The sequence below is a fragment of the Pteronotus mesoamericanus genome, unplaced genomic scaffold (genome assembly GCF_021234165.1).
Source record: "Pteronotus mesoamericanus isolate MK-2021 breed Mesoamerican mustached bat unplaced genomic scaffold, CSHL_Meso_final contig_246, whole genome shotgun sequence".
NCBI classification, from domain to species: Eukaryota; Metazoa; Chordata; class Mammalia; order Chiroptera; family Mormoopidae; genus Pteronotus; species Pteronotus mesoamericanus.
Window position 1 is genome coordinate 1,301,322 of NW_026555104.1, and position 26,822 is coordinate 1,328,143.

Sequence of the window (26,822 nt, forward strand, 5' to 3'; positions counted from 1 at the left end):
CTTTGCCCCAAACCTGCACTGGCTTCCCCTCTTACTCAGGTTAAAAAAAATATTCCTTATAATGGCCAAATTGCCCTGGACCCTATATCCTACAACTCGAACCTCCACTCATTCTAGTCTTTAAACAGGCCAGGCATGATCTGACGGCTCTTAACCCAGGGTTCTTGCTCCTGCCTCTCTCTGCCTGGAATCTTCATTCCCCCTCCCCCGCCCACTCTCTGCAAGACCCTCTTACTTACTTGAGGTGTTGGCTCAGTAGTGTTGCCTTCCTTGACCACCTCCCAAACACTATCACCCTCTGGGACACATTTACGTATGTATCTGTCTTCCCCCCTCATTAGAACGGTCACATCACAAGGGCAGGAGCTTTGAGTCAGCTATGTGCACCGCCTGTAAGCTGAACATGCCAGAAATGCCAAATCTGATAAAAAATATACCAAAAGTAGTGATAGGCACATTGTTTTCAATAATTAGTATATAATAATTAGTATACATTACCAATCTTCTTTCTGAATAAATTTTTCCAATCAGTATTTCATCCTACCTTTTACATTCTTTATTCTTCCACTGTCAATTTTTCTCTTCTAAAACCAAATTCTTTCTAACAAAGTCACAAATTTAATCTCAGACTCACCCAAATAAAGGATTTATAAAGAGTCTTTCTGTACTTTGATGCTCTTATATATTTTCTCTACCCATTGGTCCAACTTTTACTTAGTTCCTTCTTTATTTACTTCACTTTTAATTTTTTGTTTCCTTTGCAGGCTATCTCTTAGATTTCAATTTGTTTTCATTTTTTGTTACTTCCAAGCTTAGGGAGGAAGGGCTTCAGTTTGGTGTGGGAGGCAACTAAAGTTTTCTCTACCCATTTGCTTCTTTCTTAGACCCACTCACACTCTTGCTTTTGAGATCTGAACACCATAACTCTGTTTATTGAAACTTTGTTACCTTTTGTCTTTTCAAATTTTTCTCACAAAATGTACACCTCTTAATCCTTTTGTCTATTCTAATCAAACCAACTGCACACCAAACACAGAGCCAGAAAAGATCTTAGCCTACTGCATCTCAACCATACTGGCTCCTAGAGTGTGTTTTGAAAAATCTGCAAGGGAATTTTGGGTTGTCACAATCATTGAAGGAAGAGGGTTATAGAGGGATGTAATTGGGATGCTAGATATCTGCAACGCAACAAACCTACACAATAAAAATATTGTCCTACGTTTCATCAGAATTTTCAATGTCTTTCCAGACACCTACTTATGTGTCTAAAGCCTAGACTCTATCTCCATTTTACTTACGCCAAGCTATTTTTTTTTTTTGAAGTTTCTAGAGGGACTAAAATTTCTAAGAATTCTTCTGTGTGAAAAACAATGGAAGATTATACTTTGATATAGTCAGAACTTTACCAAGAAGTTCTACAGTATTTTGGAAAAATTATGCCACTGACAGAAAGCCCCAGTGATGCTTGAGGAACCAACAGAAAACACCAATTGCAACTGTAGCTTTTGTATTTATAGTTATTGTTTATGCACACAGGCAACTGACACTTTGTATTTTCTACTATACACGTTTCAGCTTTTATATTTTGAATTATATATTATTTGGCAAATTATATTTTATATATTCTTTTACATTAAAACTTGATTTTTTTTAATTGTGTGTAGATGGGTTACATTATCCATGGTTTTCATTACAAAACAATGATTTTAAAAGGCTATTCAGCATACATTAAAGGGAAGCTGGTGCTGATTACACTGACGTAACAGATAGACCACTCCAAGATTTCCCGTTTGCTTCCCAGTCTACTGGTGACACTTTGACCACACCATAAAGGCCCTCATTTTCATTTTCAAGGATCCTAAGCTTTTTCATAGGGACCCTAATGGTGCGGATGATAATAAATAAAACTTGTATGGTCCTTAAGAATTAAAATGAGTCTCGCATACGTGATATCGTTTGATATTCACAAGGGTCCTAGAGAGAAAGCAAAAACGGCTAACGATTTTGTAGTGTATTACAGTAAAAACGAAAACATACCAAAAATACTTTACTTTAGCCGCTGCCATATCTTCTTTTATGAGCTTTCAGAAATCCCACATATTAAGCCACCAAGATTCTCAACCAGATGAGACCTCAGAACTTTTTTCTTTAGGATTTATTTCAGCCTTTTCCTATAGAGATGAGAAAACCCAGAGTTGAGAAAAGTTAAGCGACTTGATCACGGCTCTGAAATATCATAACATTTCAAAACAGGGGTGTAAGAATACATGGGACTGCCCATTCTATCACACTGGGTTTTCTCACCGCAAATTTTCGATGAGGAAACTGTCACCCAAGGCAAAACCGGACGTGGGCTGCAGAGCGAGCTCCGCCCTCAGGACTGTCCGCGGCACTGCCTGATTGACGGCCGGCTCAGGGGGCCTCGCGGGGTCCTTTGCGCGGGCTGCCGACGCACTGCCTGAGCGGGTGGGCAAGCGGCTTCCGGTAAGGGTAACGAGAGGTGGCCGAGGCAGGGGGACATCAAGGGACGTTCAGGCAGGGACCATGGCGGACGGCGGCTCGGAGCGGGCTGATGGGCGCATCGTCAAGATGGAGGTGGACTACAGCGCCACGGTGGATCAGCGTCTGCCCGAGTGTGAGAAACTAGCCAAGGTGAGGGGAGGCTGGTTGTCTGTTGGCGGGCGCCACGGGCTGAGTCACGGCGCGGAGCCTGCTTAGGCCTCAGGGGGCCTGAGGACTGGACCGCGCATCCCCAGCCTCGGTTGGGCCTGCCTGAGTAGGACACCCCAGGTCGGCCTGATCAGGGAGGCGCCAGGCGGGGTACGATGATGCATACAGCTTTCCAGACCCTCCTCAAGACAGATGGTCACTTCCTCCCCATAGGAGTTGGGGCCGGATAGTATTTTTTTGCGTTTCCTTGGATACTGTTTAAAGTTTACTTTAGTAGTTTCCCAGGGGTTAAGGCCGCTTCAGCATCTAGGCTAGATCAGGGAGTTTCGTTCCACTGCTCTTGCTTAATCGGTTTATGTCAAGTTCGTGGATCGCGGCGATGTGCCTGGCCTTTGGCCAGGAAAGGGGGCAGGAAAGTGGTAGTACGGGGTGATTAACATAGGATTTCTGTCCGGAAGGAGTTCGTATACGTAACGAATTAGACAAGTCATGCATGGAGGTGGATGCCCTACAAGAATGAATAAAGTGTTATTGTAATACAGAGAAGGAAGCTCTTCATTCTTACTGGTGAGTTAAGGGAAGGATTTACAGGGAAGCGCATGTTCGTGTTGGGCCTTTAAGAATGAGTAAGAGTGAGTTGGGAAGGAGCCATTCCTTTAGCGGGAACTACATAAGTAAAGACAAACAAGCACTAAAGTGCAGAACAACCTAGTTAGAGGAGGACTTGAACAGTAGATTAGCTCCATTGCTTATCTCCTATAGGATAGAAATTTAACTTGATCCAAACATTGATCCAAAATTGCTACGTGTCAGGCAATTTTGTGTATCATTTTACATATAAAGAAACCAAGGCCCAGAGTTACCTCTCCAACGTTACAGTTATTAATAGGTAGAACCAGGGAATCAAAACTTGGTTTACCTGACTAGGGAGGGTATGGGTGGTTGTTGAATCAGCTTCATCGTAGGCTGTTGCTAAGGCCTCATTATGCTTAGGCCTCATAAATTCCTTGATCAGTCTCCAGCTACAGACATTTATTGCTGTTCACCTGGGATGCATACGCTAACAGGGTTGTTTCTGTCCCTAAAGAGCTACATAAGTACATTAAAGTGTAACAGATTCAGGGGCAGAAGGAGTAACAAGTAATACTTCACATGTAGTCTTAGATAGAAACCTTTTGAATGCCTCCCCCCTGCCAAAAAAAAAAAAAAAAAAAGAATTTAATGGGGCTTTACAAAAAACAAGGATAGGGAAAGATGATGGAGTTGACACCCTTGTATTTCTTATGCTCAGTACACTTGATGGAGGGGAGCCATAAACTCATCTCTGAGATTTCTAGCTGAGAGCGTAAAGAAACATCATCAGTTACTTAAGGGTTGGAAAATTCAAACACCTACAGTGCCAGAGAGATAACAACTGACATTGATTGAGTAGTTTCTGCAGGGCCAGGCACTCTTCTAAGTGCTTACGTGCATTAACTTATTTGCTCTTCACCTTAGCCCTGTGTGATAGGCATTACTATTCTTGTTTTACAGACAGCAGGCTAAGAGGAGTTAAGTCACGTGCTCCCTGGTCATACAGCTACTAAAGGGATGGGGCCAGGATGCAAACCCAGGCAGGCAGAATTTAGACCCTGTGCTCTCACCACGCTGTCTTGCCTAGTGAACCTCCTGGAATTTCTTAAACACCTGCCCAGGGAAAAGGGCAATAACTCTTCACCTCCAGTTACTCTTAGCCATTTGGGGATGAAGGCCAAGCCTTGCTAACTCTTCTATTTTGAGGGAGACAATCAGGAATATGGATTTTTATATGAAATGCATCAATATTTAGAAACTGGACACTAATCTGTTTTAAAACACTATCTGAGTTAATACCATGTAGATCAAATAAAACATACTTACAGGCCAGAGTCAGCCCCTGAACCACCACTTTGGAATTGATAGAGTTACATTGTCCGTAAGGAAGAAACCAGTTGCTTTAAAGAAGTACAGCTATCCTAGAACTGAGACCCGGGAGGGGGAAAAAAAACCTTCCCTTTACCCACTTATTTTGATAGTCTACTGTGTGCAAGACCTAGTCAGTGCTAGATATTGTGGGAGGTATAAAGATTATTAGTCAGAGCTCTTGCCCTCAAGTAGGTTATAGGCCAATAAGAAAAAAAAATATTTCACTGCTGATGTTCTAATGATTACATGAATAGATAGCATTTATTCAGGATGTTGTTATGTTTAAGACAGTTCAAAGATTTGCAGCTCAAATGCCAAGTGCCTTTTTAGTTGTCAAATGGAATGGAAATGTTTATGCAGAATGGCAGGGCCAGTTAAACTAAATAAAATGAAAGGCATTTGGATTCTGATTTGTTTTTTAAGCCAGCATACCAGTAGGGCAAAACAAGGTGTAGGTGTGAATTGCTTTTGTGGAGGTGGGGGGGTGGGCTTAGAGGTGGAAGGGTAGAAGTTTTTTATTTATACAGATCCACAGTTTTAAACCTCTGGATTAGATGGCTGTCTTATCGTCTCAGTTAACTTTTTAAAAATTATGTCTCTGACTTGCTATATATTCGTTTTATTTTATAACCATTCTGTGAAACATAAGAAAATATTTATGTAGCACTGCATGTCTACATTGGAATATATGGGATATGTTAGCATATATTGTTTTATTTTTTATTTTGAACCCAGCAATAAAACTGAAGAAAATTTTATGTTCATTTTACTTGTGAGAAAACTAAGGTTCAGGAAGCTTAAGTGGTTTACCCAGGGACTGCAGCAGAGCCAGGTCAAGCTCAGGTCTCCTGGGAGCATGTAGAGTGTCCTTTTTGCTATATACCATGACTTCTTTAAGGGACTATCACTTCTATGCTTACTTTCCTTAAACCTTTTATTTTTAATGTAAAAGACATTTGAAGATGAAAATTATGTGTATAGAGACTTTAATAAGGATATATCAGGTAAAAACACACAGACACACACACACACACACAGACACACACGCAGACCACAGACACACACACACACACACACACACACACACACACACCACCCCCACCCCCCACCCCCCCGCAAAAGCCTTCCAAAGGCAGACTGAGGTCTAGACCTGGGTGTTCAAATTCTCAAATCGAAGCAGTTCAGATCTCCTACGATCATAACCTAATACAATTCTGTTTCTGTGTCCTGACGCTCACCTAGCAAATAACAATAATAACTAATATGCATTGCTACGCAAGTTCTATATAATGTTAATTATTATGATGATGATCATGTTCATACTGTGTTCCAGGCATACCTTCACAGTATTTCTTTAATCCCTACACCAGTCCTATGGGCCAGGAACTATTACTGTGCCCATCTCACTAAGGAGAAAACTGAGCGTAAGACAGGGTGTCTTGGTCAGGGTAACACAGTGGTAGCGCGGGGATTTAGACCAAATCAGAGCCGGGTTTTTAACCAATACATGCTGCTTGTGTCTTTGATTGGTATTTGAGAACCCTGCATTAGGTTGGTGAGATAATGAAAGTGACACTAGTTTTTGCTAATGTTTATTGCTTCAACCTTGTTTCAGGGAGTTAAAAATTAATCTAAGGAGGGCCTTTTCTGAACTGTAAAGATAGAGCATTTAGCAGTTCTTAAAACACAGAGGATTCCCCCTCTCCTTTTTGATTATGATGTATTTGCTACATGGTAAGTATTGAGGAATATTTACATTATTAAATTAAGTTTATCCTTTGGTTCTCCTTTCTCTTGATGTCTTTTCATTTCGTTTGGTCACTTGCAGCCTCTTCTCAAGGTTAGTATTCAAAATAAAGAGGAAGTGAAATGTAAAAGAGTTTACTGATGATTAGCAGCTTGGACAAAGGCCCACTTAAGAAATAGTTCATTTAAAGTATTGGATTGGCATTAAACTTCAAATACTTGTGATACCTTCTTATTTGCTGTTTCTTACTTGTTTAGATTGTTTAGCAAATCATTAAAAGATTGGATCCATTTAGGAATTAAAGGATGGACACAGAACTTATTTAATATACAGAACTTAATAGATACTTAGCATGTACTGATGTTAAACAAACTCCGTAGTCATTTACCTCATTTGCAAAGATTGTTTTAATGAGAAAAGTGATTCACAAAAGTCACATGTTCCAACAAGTTGGTTTTGGTAGCTCTGGCCATCTTTCTCCTCTGAGTTGAAAGGCAGCATTGAGGAGGTGGAGTTTCAAGAACTGTCAGATTAGATAGGGAAAGAAGATGTTTAGCCATAGGATTGAACATGGAAGATGGGAGGTGGGGTTAGAGAACTAGGAGTCGTATTTAATGAAGTTGATGGTAGTGTCCCTCAAATAGCACTGAATTATTAGCCATATAACTTGTTACATCCTACTTACTGTGGCAGTAAGACTCAGGAATTTTAAGCCATTAAGATCAACTGATTAGTTCAGTTCAGTGTCAATATATTCTGTGTATACTATGTGTAATTGGTGCAAGGGAAACAACAATTAATTAAACAAAGTCCAGCCCCAAAAGAACTTACCACTTAGGAGGCAAAACATACACATTAATAACGCACAGGTCTGAAGGGATGCACCATAGTATCTACAGAAGCAACATTATGTGCTCATCCAGATGCAGAGCACCGAACTACAGTGATGAATAGTATAGACACTGCCCCTCCTCTTACAGAGTTTGCATTCTACAAAGACAGTAAACATTAAAATAGAACAAAGTTTGGGGTCATTGCAAAGCAGAAAGTTAGTGGGCTTGCGTGTTAGAGGAGGTGCTGAGTGACTTGATTTTAGAGAGCATTATTCGAGAACATCTTTCTGAGAAGGTGACATTTAATGTTTCATTGATACATGCAGCCCATTGCTCTAGAAAAGTGTGTGATTCCTTCACATGTAGGGTTCAGTTCTTTGAAAACCATAGTTCTGAATTTGGCCTTGGCTGGTGTGGCTCAGTGGATTGATACCTGGCCTGCAAACCAAAAGGTTGCTGGTTCGATTCCTGGAGAGGACACATACCTAGGTTGCAGACCAGGTCCCCAGCTGGGAGTGTGTGAGAGACAACTCAAATGCATCCTTGTTTTTCACCCTCTCTTTCTCTCTCCCTTCCTCTCTAAAAATAAATAAAAACCATAGTTCTGAATTTGATTGTTATATAAATTACACTGTGTTGATCAGTCATATGACTAAGTAATTGCAAACGTGACAAGAAGTGACCATGAATAAACAGCTCTTTTGCATTTAAACTATTTTGCACTACATTTTGTTGTCAGATGATAACCATTTTCCTCTGGAGATTACTTTGATCAAAGCAAAGGTGTGATTTAAACTAATAGTTTAGTGAGGGGAAGGGAAGTTTGGACTAGCAAGCAAGGGCCCTGAGCCCTGTTCTGCTGGTTGGTTTTGTGGCTGAGTTGTTTGGTCTTTGGTTCTTTTACTCGCTGAAGTAAGATGATTGAATTCAATAATAACTAGCGGTCTTTTCAATTCTAATTGTGTGTGTGTGTGTGTGTGTGTGTGTGTGTGTGTGTGTGTGTGTGTTATGGTTTATTAGCCTTTACTTTGAAGAATTTATAGATTTGGGTTTTTTTGTTCTTTTCCCCTGATGGATATTTAGCCAGCATTTATTGTACATATGAATGTATAGAGCTTTCAAAACTGGTTGCTCCCCTTTGCATAGGAAACGTTAAAATGTTAGTAATCATATATGTTTCAGATTCAATTAAAGTAAATTCAAACAGTGGCTTTTCAGAGTACATACTCTGCTGCATACAAAATTCATAGTTTAGCTCTGGCTGGTGTGGCTCGGTGGGTTGAGCACTAGCCTGAAAACTGTAAGGTTGCTCGGTCCATTCCCAGTCAGGGCACAAGACGGGATTGCCGGTCAGGTCTGGAGTTGGGGGCGTGAGAAAGGCAACCATTGATAGATGTATCTTTTGCACAGGTCGATGTCTCTTCCTCTCCCTCTCTTTCTCCCTTCCTTCCCCTCTCTTGAAAAGTAAAAAAAAATTAAAATATTTTAAAGGAAATTCACAGTTTAAAAGTTGTCTTGGCAAATACAGAAACAATATTTTTGAAAAGTCCAAACATTATTTGTGCCCTTAATTTAGAAGCTGTTTAATTAATTTCTTTCATCAGTAAAAGAGTGCTGTCCATGAATGCCATTAAAATAAAAAACTTTTTTTCATTTACAGTTAGAAAAAGAATTTCTAAATAAAACCCTCCTCATAGGTTCCAGTTCAGTCACTGTAATTAATATCAGTATTTGAAATGCAGTTTTTGTGCTCTGTGTTGGTTTTTTTTAAATGTGTTTCCTAATAAAATGGCTTATTGTAGTCCTGGTGTATTATCATTTAGGTTTACATTGTTTGAATTTTATTTTCATTTCTTAATATGTCCCAGGGAGAATGTTTTGTTTTTGCATATGAGGTAGAGTTTATTATTAATAGGCAAAAGGGTATATTTCATTTGGATCAGTATCTGCTTAAGAGCATGACTTTTGGTATAGCAAGTGGGGCTATTGCCAAGAGGCCTTCATTTCTTTTCAGCACAATTTTTTTTTTTAAGTCACTGATAATTTAACCAGGGTGTCCTTCCTTTTTACCACTAGCTATCCTTTTTATTTCTCCTCAAAATTTCATGTTTTAAACTATCTGTTATGGTAACTTACAAAGAAATCATTTCTTTTCCCATTTTTATTCTTTAAAGACTCCTGTGACTGCCAGTTAAGAATATCTGTTTTAGAACAAGATAAACATATTACTTCGCTGAGTTGATAAGTTAGAATCCAAAACAAACACTTGATGTTCTGCTGAGGTGTTAAATCATTGTTGTTCTGTATTTAGGTTCCCTTAGGTATTTTGAAATGTTAAAGATAGCTTATGGGCCCCAAGATGGAAAATTTTAGACTAGTTATTTGGTTTTGTGTTGGTGGTGATGTTTTCATTGTTCATTTTAATATTTTGTTTTAGGAAGGAAGACTTCAAGAAGTCATTGAAACCCTGCTCTCTTTGGAAAAACAGACCCGTACTGTGAGTAGATTATAGTGGAAACCTCAGTTACGATAGTTACCAATACTTTCATTTAATACGCTTCCCTTAACTTTCAATACATTTTCATTTTTACAGGCTTCTGATATGGTGTCTACATCTCGTATCTTAGTTGCAGTAGTGAAGATGTGCTATGAGGCTAAAGAATGGGATTTACTAAATGAAAATATTATGCTTTTGTCAAAAAGACGGAGTCAGTTAAAACAAGTAAGTTCATGATTGCTCAAAAACAAAAAGCATTCACATTTAAATAAGGACTTTTAGAAAAACCTGTGAACCTGTTTTAAGTCTGCTAAATCAACATAGCATTCTAGAGAGTTTTTAAATATTATATCCATATTCTTATAATTGTTTTTATTTTGTTTCTTCTTCTAGTCTGTATTTATTTGGATATTTTTATAAAATTGTAGTGAGGGTGTTCAATTTCCACATTGTTCCATAACTTCATCATGTTTATTATTTTAAGTGATATAATCCATCAAGTTGATAATCTATAATTTACTTAATCATGTGTCTTTTACTTTATTTTTTGTTTTTAATATGTTCTTTCAACTTCGTTGAGATCATCAGTATCCTGGACACATTTGCCATTCTTAAAAATCAATGTAATGTCATCCAAAGGTGACGTTCACTTTAATCCTGTTTGCCTTCACACTGTTGTCGCAAGCCTTCATTCCAGGCCACGCAGACAAAGAGGGCCCATGCCACGTGAGTGGCAACCACTGCAACAAAAGCAGCATAAACATAGCTGTCCCTGTTGGAAATCAAAGGCGCCTTCTAAAACATAAGATTTAGTGGTGAAATATAACCCAGTAGGTACAGTGATGATTAAAGTTGTGAAGAACAGGAGAGTCTTCAGGGCAGATGCTAACGAAATTTCATCTCTGACATTGGGTAGGGGTTCAGCGCCACTGTATCAAGGCACTGCGTGGCGCTGCCACCTGCAGCAGGGCCTTGCAGGGGGACTGGGCTCGGTGGTCACTTTCAGCTGGCTCAGTGAGTGACCAGAAGCTGTTCCTGAAGTGCCTGCAAGCCTCATGTGTCTTGCATTAAACACTTAATATTAAAATTACTTTTGAAGCCATTTCAGATACTCTTGTAACTAATTTTGTTTAAAGATTAAGTACATTTTCTTAAGGTATTTTTATGAAGCTAGGTTTTTCTTTATTGCTCCCTGTTCTTTTGCTTGAGATATATTTAACTGGTCCTTTGTAGAAGTAGATTCCACTTTTCATATTTCCCCCTCATTTTAAAATGTTGTTTGTTTCCTGAGTAGCTTCTGGGTTTTTAGTTTTTGCTTTCAAATGATAAAGGTAATGACACTGTAAAACAGGTTAGTAGAGTAACCAAAAACAGAAACATAGGGCTCTTGTCCAAATCTCTTATTTTTTCAGTCTGCTGCTAGAGTGAGCTTAGTGGATTAAACTAGTTACTGCAAAAAATAAAGTTAAAGTTACTAGAATTGTTTTTTGTTTTGTTTTTAGGTAAATTTACATGCATATAATATTCACTGTTAAAAATTTAATAAATTTTCCCTGGCTGGGTACCCAGTTGGTTACAGCATCATCTCAATATTTCAACGTTATGAGTTTGATCCCTGGTCAGAGCACACACAAGAATCAACCAGTGAATGCATAAATAAGTGAGACAGCAAATGATGTTTCTCTCCCTCTCAAACAATAAATACGATCTGACTGGTGTGGCTTAGTGGGTTGGGTGTCGTCCTACAGACCTAGAGGTTGCCAGTTCGATTCCCATTAGAGTCACATGCCTGGGTTTCACGCCAGGTCTCCAGATGGGGACGTGCAGGGGTGTGCAGGGGGCAATCAGTAGTTCTCTCTCACGTCGATGTTTCTGTCTTTTTCTCCCTCCTTTCCCCTCTCTTTAAAAATAAATAAAAATCTGCCCTGGCTGGTGTGGCTCAGTAGATTGAGTGCTGGCCTGAGAAGCAAAGGGTTGACTGTTCAATTCCTAGTCTAGGGCACATGCCTGGGTTGTGGGCCAGGTCCCCAGTATGGGGTGTACAAGAGGCGACCACACATTGATGTTTCTCTCCCTCTCTCCCTCCCTTCCCCTCTCTAGAAATAAATTAACAAAATCTTTAGAAAATAAAAATCTTTTTAAAAAATCAGTAAATAAAAATTTTTAAATCATTTAATAGATTTAATTGAGGCAATGTAGTACATGTCAATGTGAAATTCATTTAAATATGCTTTTGGTGCTCCATTCTGTGTTTTGAGAAACCATCACAGAGTGGTTGAGAGATCAACAGATATACCATCATCTTCCTGTGATTTTCTAAACTTCCTTTCTGTGGGACGATTTTGAAAGGGCTACTTAATTTCTAAGGCTACTTTTCCCTTAGTTTTGGGAAAACCTGGATTAAACAAAAATATGTGTTTTATATAGTATTAATACAGTTCAAAGCATGTGTCCTCAAATTCAAATTAATTTCATAGCATCATAAAATTTCAGGGCTAGTATAAGGGCAATTTAACTGTTACCTTTCTTATGGAGTAACTGAAATTTATATATATATACAGCTCTTGAAATATAAAGAAACATATAGTACAGAATATAAATCAGAAGTAATCATAGTACATCTTTAACAAGTGTCCTGAGATTGATTTTTTTTAAATTATACATGACAGTATATAGTAAGTGACCTAAGACTAGTGAAAGGTAAGCGATATGAAAGGAGGCAGAGAAAGTTTTCAATTAGGTTTATGAGGAGGTTTTCGGGAAAAAGAGGAATTTAAGACTCAGAGCTGGCAAGTGATGTAACCAGAACTGGAATCGGGGCTGCTCCTTTTTTTGTCCTTCCTTCCTTCCTTCCTTCCTTTTTATTTATTTATTTTACCTTTAGTCTGTTTTCATTTCTTCCATGAATTTCTGCTTGGCTTCAAAAAAGCTAGCAAGCAGGCCTCCTAATAGATGTTGCCAGACATGCCTCTTCCCCTTTCCTTTCGTCTAATTAGTTCACCAGTTGTCGTGGGAGAGGGGCAGTCTTACACCTGAGGGTTTCCTACCCTGTATTGATTTATTCCTGGTTATTCAGTACTTCTCAGCTATCAGGGATATAGGGCATTCTTTGATGTTCTTGTATAGACGTTTCAGTGTGTAGAGTTGCTTGGGACCACCAAATTTGACCACAGCGCTTCCATAAATAATATACTTTGTTTTCCTGTCTGAGGAATGAATTTTGCTTATGAGTGATTTTTATTATTTTAGGCTGTTGCAAAAATGGTTCAACAATGCTGTGCTTATGTTGAGGAAATCACAGACCTCCCAATCAAACTTCGATTAATTGACACTCTACGAATGGTTACAGAAGGAAAGGTGAGTTGTCTGTTGGCATAACTCATAGTGATAAATACTCTTATTTGTATTCAGAGATACTTATATATTTAGACATTTTATGTTAGTATATAAAAATAAGGTTAATTCTTAGATCTTCTTGAAAAGTCTGATTGGAATAAATAAGATTTCACTGTAATATTTAAATTATTAGAATACTCAAAATGTGAGGTTAATTTTCAAAATTTCCCTCTCTTGCCAGAGTCTGTCTGTGTTTATTTTGTATTTCTCCCCGCTGCCCCCGTCTCATGTTTCTCTAACAAGGGCAAGTACAAAATCATGATGGTGGTAGATGTTTTTTTCTGGATAGATGTTTGTGGTTTGAAGACAAAAACTCAGCTTGTATTTTTTGTCTCTTTAACTGTCAGTTCCGTTCAGTAAGTGTCACGGAGTACCTGTGTTGTGATAGATTCAAAATGTGCAAGACACTATTATTTTACCTCGCAATGATCGATCACAGAAGTAATTCCTGGGCCGTCATGACAGAGGCAGTGCGCCGCCGGCCCTTGCTGCCTGGGGGTGGGGCGGGGGGCGCCGAGGCGCCAGGGAAGCCTCGGAGAGCTGATGGTGGCCCGGCGGGCTTTTTAAGAAGGAATAGAAATTCTGCAGGGCCAGCAGGTATGGAAAAGTTATCAAAGTAAGAAACACCTAGTTTATTTACGAAACTGTAAGTAGTTTGTTAGTTTTGGAGATTAGATTTGGTGGGGTGGATGGGGAGCAGGGGTTGCTGCAGAGCAGAGGCTGAACGGGCCAGCCTGAGCGTGAAAATTAGCTTCCTGGGCCCTGTGAGCTATATAGTTAGGTTATTAATATTTAATTTGTTGAAAGTCACAAATCCACGGATACTATTTTAGGTACAAAAAGTGCTAGTAACTTTGACGCTTAGAAAGATCAGATATTTGTAAAGAAAGTAGCCTTGTATTTAAAGATAAACCAGAATTAAAGGATTGGTTGAATTGTAGCTACTGGACTGCATATGCTGTTTGCAAAAGGTGTTATTTTTCAACTACTCAGTACTTTTAAAAATATTTATTTACTTTTAGAGAGAGGGGAAGGGAGGGAGAAAGAGAGGGAGGGAAACATCAGTGTGCTGGAGACACATCTCTCCATTGCCTCTTGCACACCTCCAGCTGGGGATCCGCCCTATAACCCAGGCATGTGCCCTGCCTGGGAATTGAACCGGTGACCCTTTGGTTCGCTGGCTGGCACTCAATCCACTGGGTCACACCAGCAGCCAGGGTTCAATTTTTTTTAAGGTACTTTCCATTTTTTGTGTCAGTTATGCAGCAGGTGGTTCTGTTATTCATGAAGCACAGTGATTTCATATTTAGGTTCTCAAAGCAAAGCTGCAATATATGGGTAATGTTTTATAGGAGAATTTTCTTAAAATTTATGTGATTGTGGAATGTAAAATGTCACACAGCTCTGTTGCACATGGAGGATAAAGTATTACACAGTAACTCCGGAATAAATACTCTACACCTAGTTTGAGTAAGAGTTCAGTTCTATCTTTTAAATTTTAATACATTTCTCTAGGAATTTTGATAATAATAAATTTATCGTAATTGTAGATTTATGTTGAAATTGAGCGTGCTCGACTAACTAAGACGTTAGCAACTATCAAAGAGCAAAATGGTGACGTCAAAGAGGCAGCCTCCATTTTACAAGAGTTACAGGTAAGGTGTTACATTTTAGAGTATGTGAAACTTTGTATTTAGTCAATAATATTTTCTTGTGGAAATAGCTTATTTTGGCACCTTATTACTTTTTTCTTAACCAAGATTAAGAGTGAGTGCAGTAGAGTGTGAGGTTATTCAATTAGCTGGCAGTAGAGTAATTGTGGTCCCAAATAAATTAAACTGCTAAAGAAGTTTGGAAGAAAAATTAGGATCAATAAGTTAATCTTGATTTTGTGCTCTTATTTGAACATTTTAATTCTCCGCAGAATTTAAGTAAAATCAGTAATTCACATAGTATTTACTTATGCCTTAGGAATTTAAAATTAATTATTGGCTTTGTTCTTAATGAATGTTTTGATTGGTAGTCAATTTCTAGGCTAAATTGGTTTAACAAAAAATTGCCTCATAATTTTCCATGTTTCAGGACTTTTTGAGAGACTTTAAAATGAGACTTAGCAAAGAGCTAAAGAAGTGAATTTAAAGGAATGAATTATTGACGTACATAACATGAATGAGCCTTATTCTTCAAAGCTTTATGCTGAGTAAACAAAAATGGTCTCACAGTGTTGCATACTATACTTAACATTCCTGAAAAGACAAATCTGTAGCGATGGAAAACAGATCATTAGTTGTCAAGGGTTATGATGGGGGAAGCATGTGACTATAAAGGAGTAGCAATGAGAGAGTTTTGAGGGGATGATAGAATTTCTTTTTTTTTTTTCAAGATTTTATTTATTCATCTTTAGAGAGAGGGGAAGGGAGGGAGAAAGAGAAGGAGAAAAACATTGATGCACAAGAGATACAGTTACCTCTCACATGCCCCCAACTGGGGCCTGGTCCACAACCCAGACATGTGCCCTGAGTGGGAATCAAATTGGCCACCTTTTGGTTCTCAGGCTGGTGCTCAATCCACTAAGCCACACCAGCCAGGGCATGAATTGAATTGTTCTATATCTTGACTGTAATGGTGGTTACACAAATTTATAAATGTGTCAAAATTTATAGAAATTCACTCCAAAAAAACCCCAGACATTTATTTTATCAATACTATATAATTTCCTGGAGGAAACTAGCTTTTTAAAAAATTGATCACAGAGCCAGAGAGAAACGGATGAAGTAAGGGGCTGAGGGGGAGGAAGAGAGAGAGAAACACCGATTTGTTCTTGTTTGTACATTCATTAGTTGCTTCTTGTACATGCCCTGACCAGAGATCAACCCCACAACCTTTGGGTGTTGGGGATGATGCTCTAACCAACTAAGTAACCCAGCCAGGGCAAGGTAGCTTTTTATATCATCGTCAACACTCCCAGAATGCGTGAAAGTTGTCATTATTTATTAGGGGTACCTATTTAAATATGTATTTACTTTCATTGCAGTTTTAAGTATTATAAATTAATTTGGGGGCTTAATCTGCTAGGTGGAAACCTATGGGTCAATGGAAAAAAAAGAACGAGTGGAGTTTATTTTGGAGCAAATGAGACTCTGCCTAGCTGTGAAGGATTACATCCGTACACAGATCATCAGCAAGAAAATTAACACCAAATTTTTCCAAGAAGAAAACACAGAGGTACAGCACACACATCTCTTACTATAATTTTATTTAAAAGTGTTTGCGGGGAGAACCCATAAACCCCAATTTATTTTGTCAACTTCTTTTTTTCCCCAGAAATTAAAGTTGAAATACTATAACTTAATGATTCAGCTGGATCAACATGAAGGCTCCTATTTGTCTATTTGTAAGCACTACAGAGCAATATATGATACTCCTTGTATACAGGCAGAGAGTGAAAAGTGGCAACAGGTAAGAATACATTCTTTTACTTTACATTAATACTTATGGACAATTTGCAATTTTAAATTTATTTTTAAATAATTTTAACTTCAGTAATTATATGCAATTTTATAATGCTGCTTTGCATTCATCATGTTGATGATTCATTTTATCCTGACTGAGACAAATTGTGGTAATACTCTTACTATCAAAATGTCGGCTTACTATCAAAAATACGTATAGCTGGTCACCAACTAACAAAGATAAAGACTGACCATTCCTTTGGAAAATTATTTTTATAAAAACTTTTAAATAGCTTATATGTGTATTGCATATTTATGTTGCTAACTTGTTATAAGAACTATTTTTATACATTTGTGTAAAAAAAAAAGCCCAAATAGTAATTCAAATTAGCAAACATTTACTGTAATAATTTTATGAAAACTAAATATTACAGAAAGATACTAGGAAAAGAGCAGCGTGAGACATTTTTTCTCCTAAGGCTTTTGTATGCAGTATTAAAAATGAACTTAGATAACTACTCTGTGATTTTTCAGTTCCTGCCAAAGTTTCCATTTTTGTTTCTGATCTTGCATATAACCTATTGTATCATACAACTTTTTTAGGCTTTGAAAAGTGTTGTCCTGTATGTTATCTTGGCTCCTTTTGATAACGAACAGTCAGATTTGGTTCACCGAATAAGTGGTGACAAGAAATTAGAAGAAATTCCTAAATATAAGTAAGTACTTTTATAATTAATTTAGTAGACATCAATAGAAGCACTGTTTTCAAAGAAAATTGGTTAACCTAAGTGAACGCTTCTTAATTGGTTGCTGATAGATTGTATTAGAGAATAAAATAGCGGTAATAGTGAAATTTTATTTATAGTAGTACATTAGAAGCTAATGAGATTATTACACACTTCATTCTAAACCACTTATCAAGTACAAGTTTTATTTCAAGCTAATCTTAACTTTTGTTTAATGAACCATTTGGTGAAGTTTTTATCAGTAGTTAGGCGCCTTGTGATTTTTAAAACTTCATAGTCATTAGTTCATAGATTGGCAAATATAGGGAAGAGCAGAATGTTAAGTATGGGAATGCTGTATTCAGAATTACTGTGGGGAAAAATGGTAGTAAAATTGGTAATAGTAATAATAATCCACTTGACTCTCATTCTGCAAATAAAAATTTATTAAAAATGCAGTCTTCATTGATATTTAAAACCTTGCTATTAGATGAATGTTATTTTACAGATTTGGAATATTACGTTTTATACCGTTTATAGGGATCTTTTGAAACTTTTTACCACAATGGAGCTGATGCGTTGGTCTACACTTGTTGAAGACTATGGAATGGAATTAAGAAAAGGTTCTCTCGAGAGCCCTGCAACTGATGTTTTTGGTTATACAGAAGAAGGTGAAAAAAGGTGGAAAGACTTGAAGAACAGAGTTGTTGAACATGTAAGAATCTGTCATGGTAGAGGTGGTAATTTAGAAGTAAAGTTTGGCAAATTTGAGCATAAACTTTTATGTTTGATAATCAGTTATATTAACATGCTTCATTTTGAGACGACTTTGCAATAATACAAAATTTTATAACACATACACCAGAAGGAATTTTTTTTTAAGATTTTATTTATTTATTTTCAGAAAGAGTACGGGGGAGAGAGAAAGAGAAAGAGAGGAACATCAGTTTCTCATGCACACAACCAGGGGCCTGGTCCAGAACCCAGACATGTGCCCTGACTGGGAACTGAACCAGGACCCTTTTGTTTGCAGACTGGCGCTCAGTCCACTGAGCCACACAGCCAGGGCCAGAAGGAATTTTTTAATGGGAGGGATAACAGGAGTGGGGAGAGTGTTTTCTATCTGATACTCACATGGTAATTTTAGATTGGGTAACATATCTTAAACCTGACCTTTGACCTTCTTGGTATCACTACAAATTGAACTATGTCAACATTCATTCATATAGCAAACACTTTTTTTCTTTAAGCCTCACATGGGGATATGTTTATTGGTTTGAGAGAGAGAAAGAGAAACAGAAACATTGATAAGAAAGAGAAACATAGATGGTGTGCCTCCCACATGGGCACTCCAACCAGGGATTAAAGCTATAACCTAAGTATGTGCCCTGATTGGGAATCAAACCTACAACCTTTTGATATACCAAAAACTCTTCGACCAACTGAGCCACCTGGCCAGGGCACAGACACATTTACTGTGAGCCTTCCATGTGCCAGACAGACACTACAAAGTGCTGGGACACATGGGAGAATAAGACATGATCCCTACCTTCAATTGTCTTTATGTACCACGGTTGTGGGTTTGATCTTTGGTCAGGGCACATGCAAGAGTCAGCCACTGAATGCATGGATATGAGGGACAGTAAACTAATGTGTCTCTCCTGCTCTCTCGTTCTTTACCACCCCTCTTCCTCCCCGTCTTTCTCTCTAAAAATGAATTTAAAAAAATAGTAAAGGTGAGTCTCTCTAACTTTGATACCATTTCCAGTGAAAATTAGGGGATTTAATTTCTAGTTACATTTAAGTGGCTAAAATGATGATAAAGTCATGTTTTTAGATCTCAATTTTTTATATTTTTAACCTTTTAGCCTTGGCTGGTATGGCTTAATGGATTGTCAGCTTATGAACTAAAGGGTCACCAGTTCGATTCCCAGTCAGGGCACATGCCTGGGTTGTGGGCCAGGTTCCCAGCAGGGGTCTGTGAGAGGCAACCACACATTGATGTATCTCTCCCTCTCTTTAAAGAATAAATAGATCTTTAAAATAAAATAAAAATTTTAACCTTTTAAACATTTGTCATAATTAGAAAAGCTTAACTTTAGTTTCTTGTGTTTAGCAAAAATATTTTAGTTCAGTTACAATTTTTAATCACTTATTTAAGATAAGCCTATATTTTGACTATATATTTTAAATAAAGAGTCGTGGGGAGTACTCAGAATAATCTCCAAATAACTCTAGAAATCAAAATATCTAAATATTTAGTTTTGTTAGTGAAGTTTACAACAAGCATCGTTCCATTGGTGAGCTATGGAAAAAATAAAAGCTCTGAGTCTGACATTTCAATGAAACCCAAATATTTGGATATGAAAACAAATGGACTCCTAGCCTTGCTGACAGCTGTTATGTGTCCTTTTTGCCTGCTGTCCTCCCTCCAGAATATTAGAATAATGGCCAAGTATTATACAAGGATAACAATGAAGAGGATGGCACAACTTCTGGATCTGTCTGTTGATGTAAGTAGTAAACCTCCTTGTTAGAGTTATTTGTGGACATTTATTTTGATTATCATTCGACTTATAAAAATAGTGAGAAAATCAGTTTTGTTTTAATTTTAAGTTTAGGTAATAGTTTCCCCGAGCTACCTTATGTACCAAAAAAGCGTGTAAATATCAACTTACTTTAATATTCTTTATATTAGTTAAAATCTTCACTTAAATATGTTAGTTTTTCAATGAATAATTTGAAGCCCAAGGTATATATTTTATAATAAATGTTTATTATATTTTAAATATGTTCCCAAAAGTGAACTGTAGAGATAAAAGATACGAGGGAAACTTGACTGCAGTTCACCTAAGAGGGTTCCAGGATGTGTCAGAGAGGTTTTGTACTCAAATTTGAGTTTCATGGTGATAAAATGTACAGCACCAAAGAGATAGGAGATAATGAGATGTATAGCAATGATTTGAAAAGCCATTTCTGTTACCGCAGGCAGCCAGGACAATTTAGTTAAAAAAGAAGCAGCATGGAATGTTAGAATTCTTGATCCTTGGTTAGTTCTTTAGCTCCTCTCTTTTCTGGATGAGAGTACTAGAGTCCTTCGAAGCGGAGTGCCTTGTCAATGGCTACGTATTTGCCAAGTAGCGGGGCATATATTCTAAACCAGCATTTCTGGAAACAAGTTGATTTTATAATACTGCTTTTTAGGAGGAAGTATTGTAGAAGAAAGTAGATCAGGTTGCTGCTGGTAACAGGCCCTTTCCCAGGACCAGCAGTATTAAGATTGTAGGGAGGCAGATTTAAACTTGGCCCTAACTCTAAGTGGACTCAGATGCTACTCATTCCCTAGCCTCTCAGTAAAATAAGTATATTATTACAGGAAATCAGTAGTTGCTAACTACTAATAATTAATTTTAGCCCTGCATATTCTGGAATGAAGGGTTTAGAAAATGCCTGCCTTAAATTCTGTTTATGAGCTATAATTATTGGGCCTTAATCCAATTTGTCTTTCTCTGTTACAGGAGTCAGAGGCTTTTCTCTCAAATCTCGTAGTAAACAAGACCATCTTTGCTAAAGTAGACAGGTTGGCCGGAATTATCAACTTCCAGAGACCCAAGGATCCGAATAACTTATTAAATGACTGGTCTCAGAAACTGAACTCATTGATGTCTCTAGTTAACAAAACTACACACCTCATAGCCAAAGAGGAGATGATACATAATCTACAATAAGGGTCTCGATGCCCTTAATACTTTTAGAAAAGAGTTAAAATTGGAAATCATTAAAAAAAAAAAAAAAAAGACTGTTATGGTGTATATGTTGGGTTATTTTCTTTTGTATTCTCAGCTTCTTTGTCTAAAATTTAAAATATAGTGAATATGTATGAGGCCCCATGCGCCCTTCCAACTCCCCGATTTCATTGTTAACTTTTCATTTGCAGTTAGTACAAAAATACACATTTACACTGTCCAAGTGCTCAAAAAATTGTGTCATGACTTACCCAAATGTTTTTCTATCATTGGAAACCTTTTTAGTTATTATTTGTTTTCATTCAACTAACAACCATAATTATAATAAAAGCAGTATATGCATGTTTATTTTCTATGGTTACCTGTGTTTCTGAACATTTTACGGGGTAGTGATTTAAGTGCTTTTAAAAAAATTTTTTAAAGTGTTTTTTAAATAAATTTTGTTGTAAATCTATGAATTATTTAGTAGAATTTTAAAAGGAACATAGAGCATATAAGAACATTTGGGATAGAGTTGTGATTTTTGAAGAGTTTATATTTTAGTATGGTGGCAGAAAGTCTCTCGATTGAGTATGTATGGAGGAGCTATATGGTAGACTATAGACTTTTTTCCTCTTTTTTTCTATTTCTTTTTTTTTTTAATTTTTGAGTCAAACTGGTTTTAATCACTGTAGCTTATTTTTACCCCCTTCCCTTGGCTTGACCAGTTGCCGACAAAATCAAGTGATGTTGTGTTGGCACAATTTAACATCACACAGCCATTTTTATGAGACTGTGGCTTTAACTTACAGGTCTGGTTACATCATTAATGCTCCAAATTCATTAGATCCTTTTGAACACTGGATAACAACCTAAAATGCTTTAAAAATGACCCCCCAAAAGACTTCAGGCCACTCACTTAGCAAATGGTATAATAGTATTAACATTTTTTTTTTTTTCAGAATTAAACAAAAGTAGTTTTACCATCAAAAGGAACATCTGAGATTAATTAACGAGCAAATTTGGAAGTTTTTAAAATTTAATTTATTTCAGAGAAAATAGAAAAATGAAACAATGCTAGGTTATTCAAAATGATGTTTAAATGAATAAAGTATGAGGTCTACTTTTTCAAAAATACAAATGTAGAGAGAGGAAAAACATTTCTCATAATACATTTTCTGTGTAATGGTCACTAAATTGTCCTATTTCATGATCCCATGGCTGGGGATGATTCTGGGGCCTCTACTATTTATGCTGAGTCATTGTGAATAATAATATATTAATCTAATTTTATTCTTAGAAATTAATGTATTGGTCACATTAATAACATCAACATCTGCTATCACTTATCTTTCAAAACTAACCAAAAATACGGCAAGCTGAGAAACATTAGTTCACCCTAGCAGTAAGAATATGGTTTTAATTTTCTTTTCAATGAAAAGGATAGAAAATACAATTTTTTTTGCATTGTTAATTTGTAAATTGAGTTGGAGCTCATTTGAATTTTAACTTCTCATTAACTTCATCTTTCTGGGGACTCATTCCCTTGTATCTGCCAAACCTGGACTGTTTGGCCAAATGTGTTGCTGCAAAGACCTTAGATGCCCCTCATTGGTTTTTATTAACATGCTTACACTCAACTAAGCTTTTGGTGTGTTCCGATTTGCTCCATTTGTAACTGTCCCAGTGACCGAATCCCAAGCAAATTTAACAGTACTGCTAACTTCTTAGTGTTACACAAAAGAATCCATGAGCCTAAGACGGTAAAATATTTGAGATTTTTTTTTTAACCTAAAATCCCGTCTATCATTTCAGACCTAAAGCCAGCATTCAGGAAAAGGACAGAATCCCTTTACTGTAAATATGGAGACAATAATACTTGATTCATTATCATTTTCATTAGGTTACTAACCAGCAGGAGAGGTAATGAGCCTCTGATTTTTGTTTTTTTTTAAATGCCTTTTTCCTTCTATTTCTATATAACTTATGTTTTTGAGTTCAATAGCTATTTCTGAAATTATCCTCAATTTCCATGTGCTTATTACTGAATCATTGGAAAACTTTTAAGTTCATGTTGTTTCATTCTCTCTCCCAAGTATGAAATATATGATAAAAGTACCTGTATTGTTTGCAATTCCTGGACATAGCTGCAATAAAAGCACTGATTGTGGGTATTTAAAAAAAAACACTTGGAGAATAAACTCATACTTTAAAAGATTACTTCTCTTTTTAATTCTCTTACTGTTTAAAACACAAAAAGCCATAGATAATTTTAATTTTTCTTTCAAAATCATGCTCTCTCTCTAAACCTGTTTTGCACGTTAGTTTCAAACCTTAGCTGGTTGGCTTTCCCCCCTGAGTTCTTTCTAATTTAGGATTGGTGACAGGCCATGCGTGCGTGTGCTCTTGACCAGTGGTTTTCCAGATCATGGCACAGCAGGATCACCTGCAGGGCTTGTTGCAACTCAGGCTGACCCCACCCCAGAATTTCTCATCCAGTAGATCTGGGGTGGGGCCTAAGGATTTTTGTTTCTAACAAGCTCTCGGGTGTTGCAGATGCGGCTGGTTCCATGAACTACACTTTGAGAATCACTCCTCTTGACGTCGTAAATGCTAGAAAAGAACTATGCTGGCTTTGCAAAATATTTTTCTGAGAAAAAATAACCGAGTGAACATGAGCATTGTGGTGCAGTGTGATACTTATCCAGTGCCTTTGTTATATCTTCAGAGATGCAGAGAAATGCTCTTGCTTTTTCTGTGACTATAAAACAATGTCCTTTACTTGGAGCTAAATATTTACTATGTTGAAAGAATGGAATGACATCTCTTGAAGTTTACAGAAGTTTCATCATCATGCTGTTTTTTTTCTCTGTAAGATTAGGAGCCATGTTTACCTTTCCCAGCCCCAAATAACTTCATTCTGTCTCTAAATTTGCCTACTCTAGTTATTCACGACGGGAATCATACAGTATTTGTCCTTTTGTGTCTGGCTTATTTCACTTAGCATAACGTTTTCAAGGTTCATCCATGTTGTAGCATGTATCAGAACATTTCTTTGTATGGCTGAATAGCATTCCATTATCTGGATATACCACATTTTGTTTACCTGTTGATGGTTACTTGGGTTGTTTCCACCTTTTGGCCATGGTAACTAGTGCTGCTATGAACATGGGTGTACCAGGCGTGTTTTCAATTCTTTTAGTTATATCTTCGTATCAGGTTTAAAAGAATAGATTCAGCCCAGGCGGGTGTGGCTCAGTGGATTAAGCGCCAGCCTGTGAACCAAAGGGTCGCCAGTTTGATTCCCAGTCAGGGTACATGCTTGGGTTGTGGGCCAGGTCGCCAGTAGTGGGGTGTGTGAGAGGCAACCACACATTGGTGTTTCCCTTCCTCTCTAAAAATCAATAAAATATTTCAAAAATAAAAATATATATTCAGAAAAAATTAAAAAGATTGTGCAGAGATGGTCTTTGTACCTTTCACTCAGTTTACACATTGACCTTTAAAACTGAGAGGATGTTTTATGTACAAAGGAATGATGTGGTAGACCAGAGAGGGACCAATTCCTGGCAAAGCAGTTAATATTTTAAATCTGATCCCTGTGGCCATAATAAAAATTCCAGAAGAACTCCTGTTGTACCTACTGTAGTGAAGGGGACCCACAGTCAGTAGACTAGAATCCACTTGTGGCCAGTTATCAGACCAAGTTTCAGCCACACTGAGCGTGTTACCATGCGTGTCAATCCCAGTGGAGCGAGTGACAGTGAAGAAGGTGTTCTATCTTCATTGCAGGTAGTCTTGTATCTGAAACTCGTTAAGGGCTTTGTAAGGTTTTAGAGCCAAAAAATCTACAATTGGCTTTACTGGGACAAATGAAGATTATTAGTGTGAATCATCAAAGTAGCTGTATAGATACTATTTACACATCCACAAAAAGACATCTGGTCCAAGTTTTCAAAACTTTATTTTTAGGCTGTAGAAATAATGTTCTCCACAGGGGCAGCTTTATCTCTAAGGAAGAAGGTAGGTGTCACAAGTACACCTTTTAATTTTCCTGTATTGCTGTACATACAGCCTTATTATGTTACGAGTACCAACTATGCAGTAAACATCATCAAGTTTTAATATTCCTAAATGTAGTACCCTGTTTATATCTTAACTTGAAGTTTTGGCATTCTCCTTAAATTGTGAAAGAAAACTCTGGTTTCACAATGCCTTTTTAAAAAATGTTTAAATGTCACTTGAAAGTGTAGCAAGTAAAAAGCTTAAAGTAATATGATGCAAACTAATTTTACTTGACCAAGATTTTAGTATTATTTTCATTTAAAGTTTTTGAGTATTCAAAGAATTAGATAACTTTAAAAGAGCTAACTAACCTTCTGGAAAAAGCAAAGAAAATGTCAGGATGGAATAAGACGTTTCTTAAAATGCATATCATGTCTGCTACTGCTGAACACACAACATAATGCCTCACTACGGAATACTAAACAGCTGGTTTCCTGATGCCTTCACATTGATTTTTATTGTGCGAAGAATGCAGGGCAGATATTTTATTCAAAGTGTTTCTCCTTAATGGAAATGCTATAGAAGACCACATTTCCCTCACCTTTTAGAATGCAAATCTCGAAAGAAGGATAATGTGATTTTCTTCTGCTGTCAGTACTTAGGGATCACGGTCAGAGTTTGGAAATAAATTCTTCCTCTAAGACTGAGATAATATCAACATATTCTGGACCAGAGGGGATAAGCAAATATATAATGGCTCTGTGGCTGGCAAAACCTGACTCCAAGAAGGTAACTTTTGAGAGGACAACTTTTATAGCTTGTGGACAACTAAATGCCCAACATCTGGAATGGTGCCTGGAACATAGTTAACATGTACGGACTTTGAAGAATGATCAGATAACTTTAACTTGAGTATCTTTGAGATAAATGACTGAAGAAAGAATATGTCAGTCCAGGAATTAGCCTCGAAAAATGAACAAGTGAGAATAACGAAAGGATACATTGCTGGAGAGAGGTCCTTAGCGAACCAAATCCAAGTGTTTGGGACTTTTTGGTGAGGCCACCCTAGCCATGAACATGGATGCAGGAGTTATAGCCAAAACCCCCTGATCCCCTGGTTAGAAACACATTTCTTATGAAATTGAAGCAGCATATAAAAATAGCCTAAAATCATATAATGAGCTCACCTTGATTTGACCCCGTAGCTCAATAAGCAAACTTATGATGATTTCACTTACATTAAGTCCATTATAACTACCAAGTATCACTTGATGCTTACCAAGTATTATTTTCAAAACGGTAAAATTGAATATAAAATAGTTGAGTCATGTGGAAAAGTTTGGTGGATCCTCAAAAACAGATTGGTAGTTGCCAGGGACTAGGGAGAGGTGGGAATGCAAGTAGCTAATAGATAAAAGATTTTATTTTGGGGTGATAAAAGTGTTTTGGGACTAGAAAGATGTGGTGGTGCTACAATATTGTGAATGCGCCAAATTCCACTGAATTTTTCACTAAAATAGTTAATTTTTAAAAGATTTTATTTTATTTATTTTTTTGGTGAAAAGGAAAGGAACTATTTATTCAAAAGTTTTACAGGTTTGATTAATGGCTAAATGTCACCCTTAAACCTCAAAATCCCTTCAAAACAATCACCAGCACACACCCCCTCCTGCCTTCCCCTCTTTGCCCAGTTAGGCCAGTCAGGCCAGTCAGGGTATCGTCCTTCAGAAGAAAAAGAACAGAAGTCCGGGGCTCGGCTAGGCAGGCCTCTCGCGGGTCTCAGCACCATCCGCTGTGTCGCCGCGATCTCCAGCTCTTAATCCATAAC

At 37.3% G+C, this 26,822-nt stretch overlaps 1 protein-coding gene across 1 annotated transcript; it reads left to right on the forward strand.

Annotated features, from left to right (window-relative positions):
• The first annotated feature begins 2,457 nt into the window (after nucleotides 1-2,457).
• PSMD12 (proteasome 26S subunit, non-ATPase 12) lies at nucleotides 2,458-23,178 on the forward strand. Its single transcript, XM_054573057.1, has 11 exons — nucleotides 2,458-2,652; nucleotides 9,632-9,691; nucleotides 9,788-9,916; nucleotides 12,941-13,048; nucleotides 14,638-14,742; nucleotides 16,163-16,312; nucleotides 16,412-16,546; nucleotides 17,143-17,255; nucleotides 17,805-17,979; nucleotides 19,700-19,777; nucleotides 20,783-23,178. Exons 1-11 carry the CDS (start codon nucleotides 2,545-2,547, stop codon nucleotides 20,990-20,992), a joined length of 1,371 nt encoding a protein of 456 aa, XP_054429032.1. The 5' UTR covers nucleotides 2,458-2,544; the 3' UTR covers nucleotides 20,993-23,178.
• The last annotated feature ends 3,644 nt before the right edge of the window (nucleotides 23,179-26,822 follow it).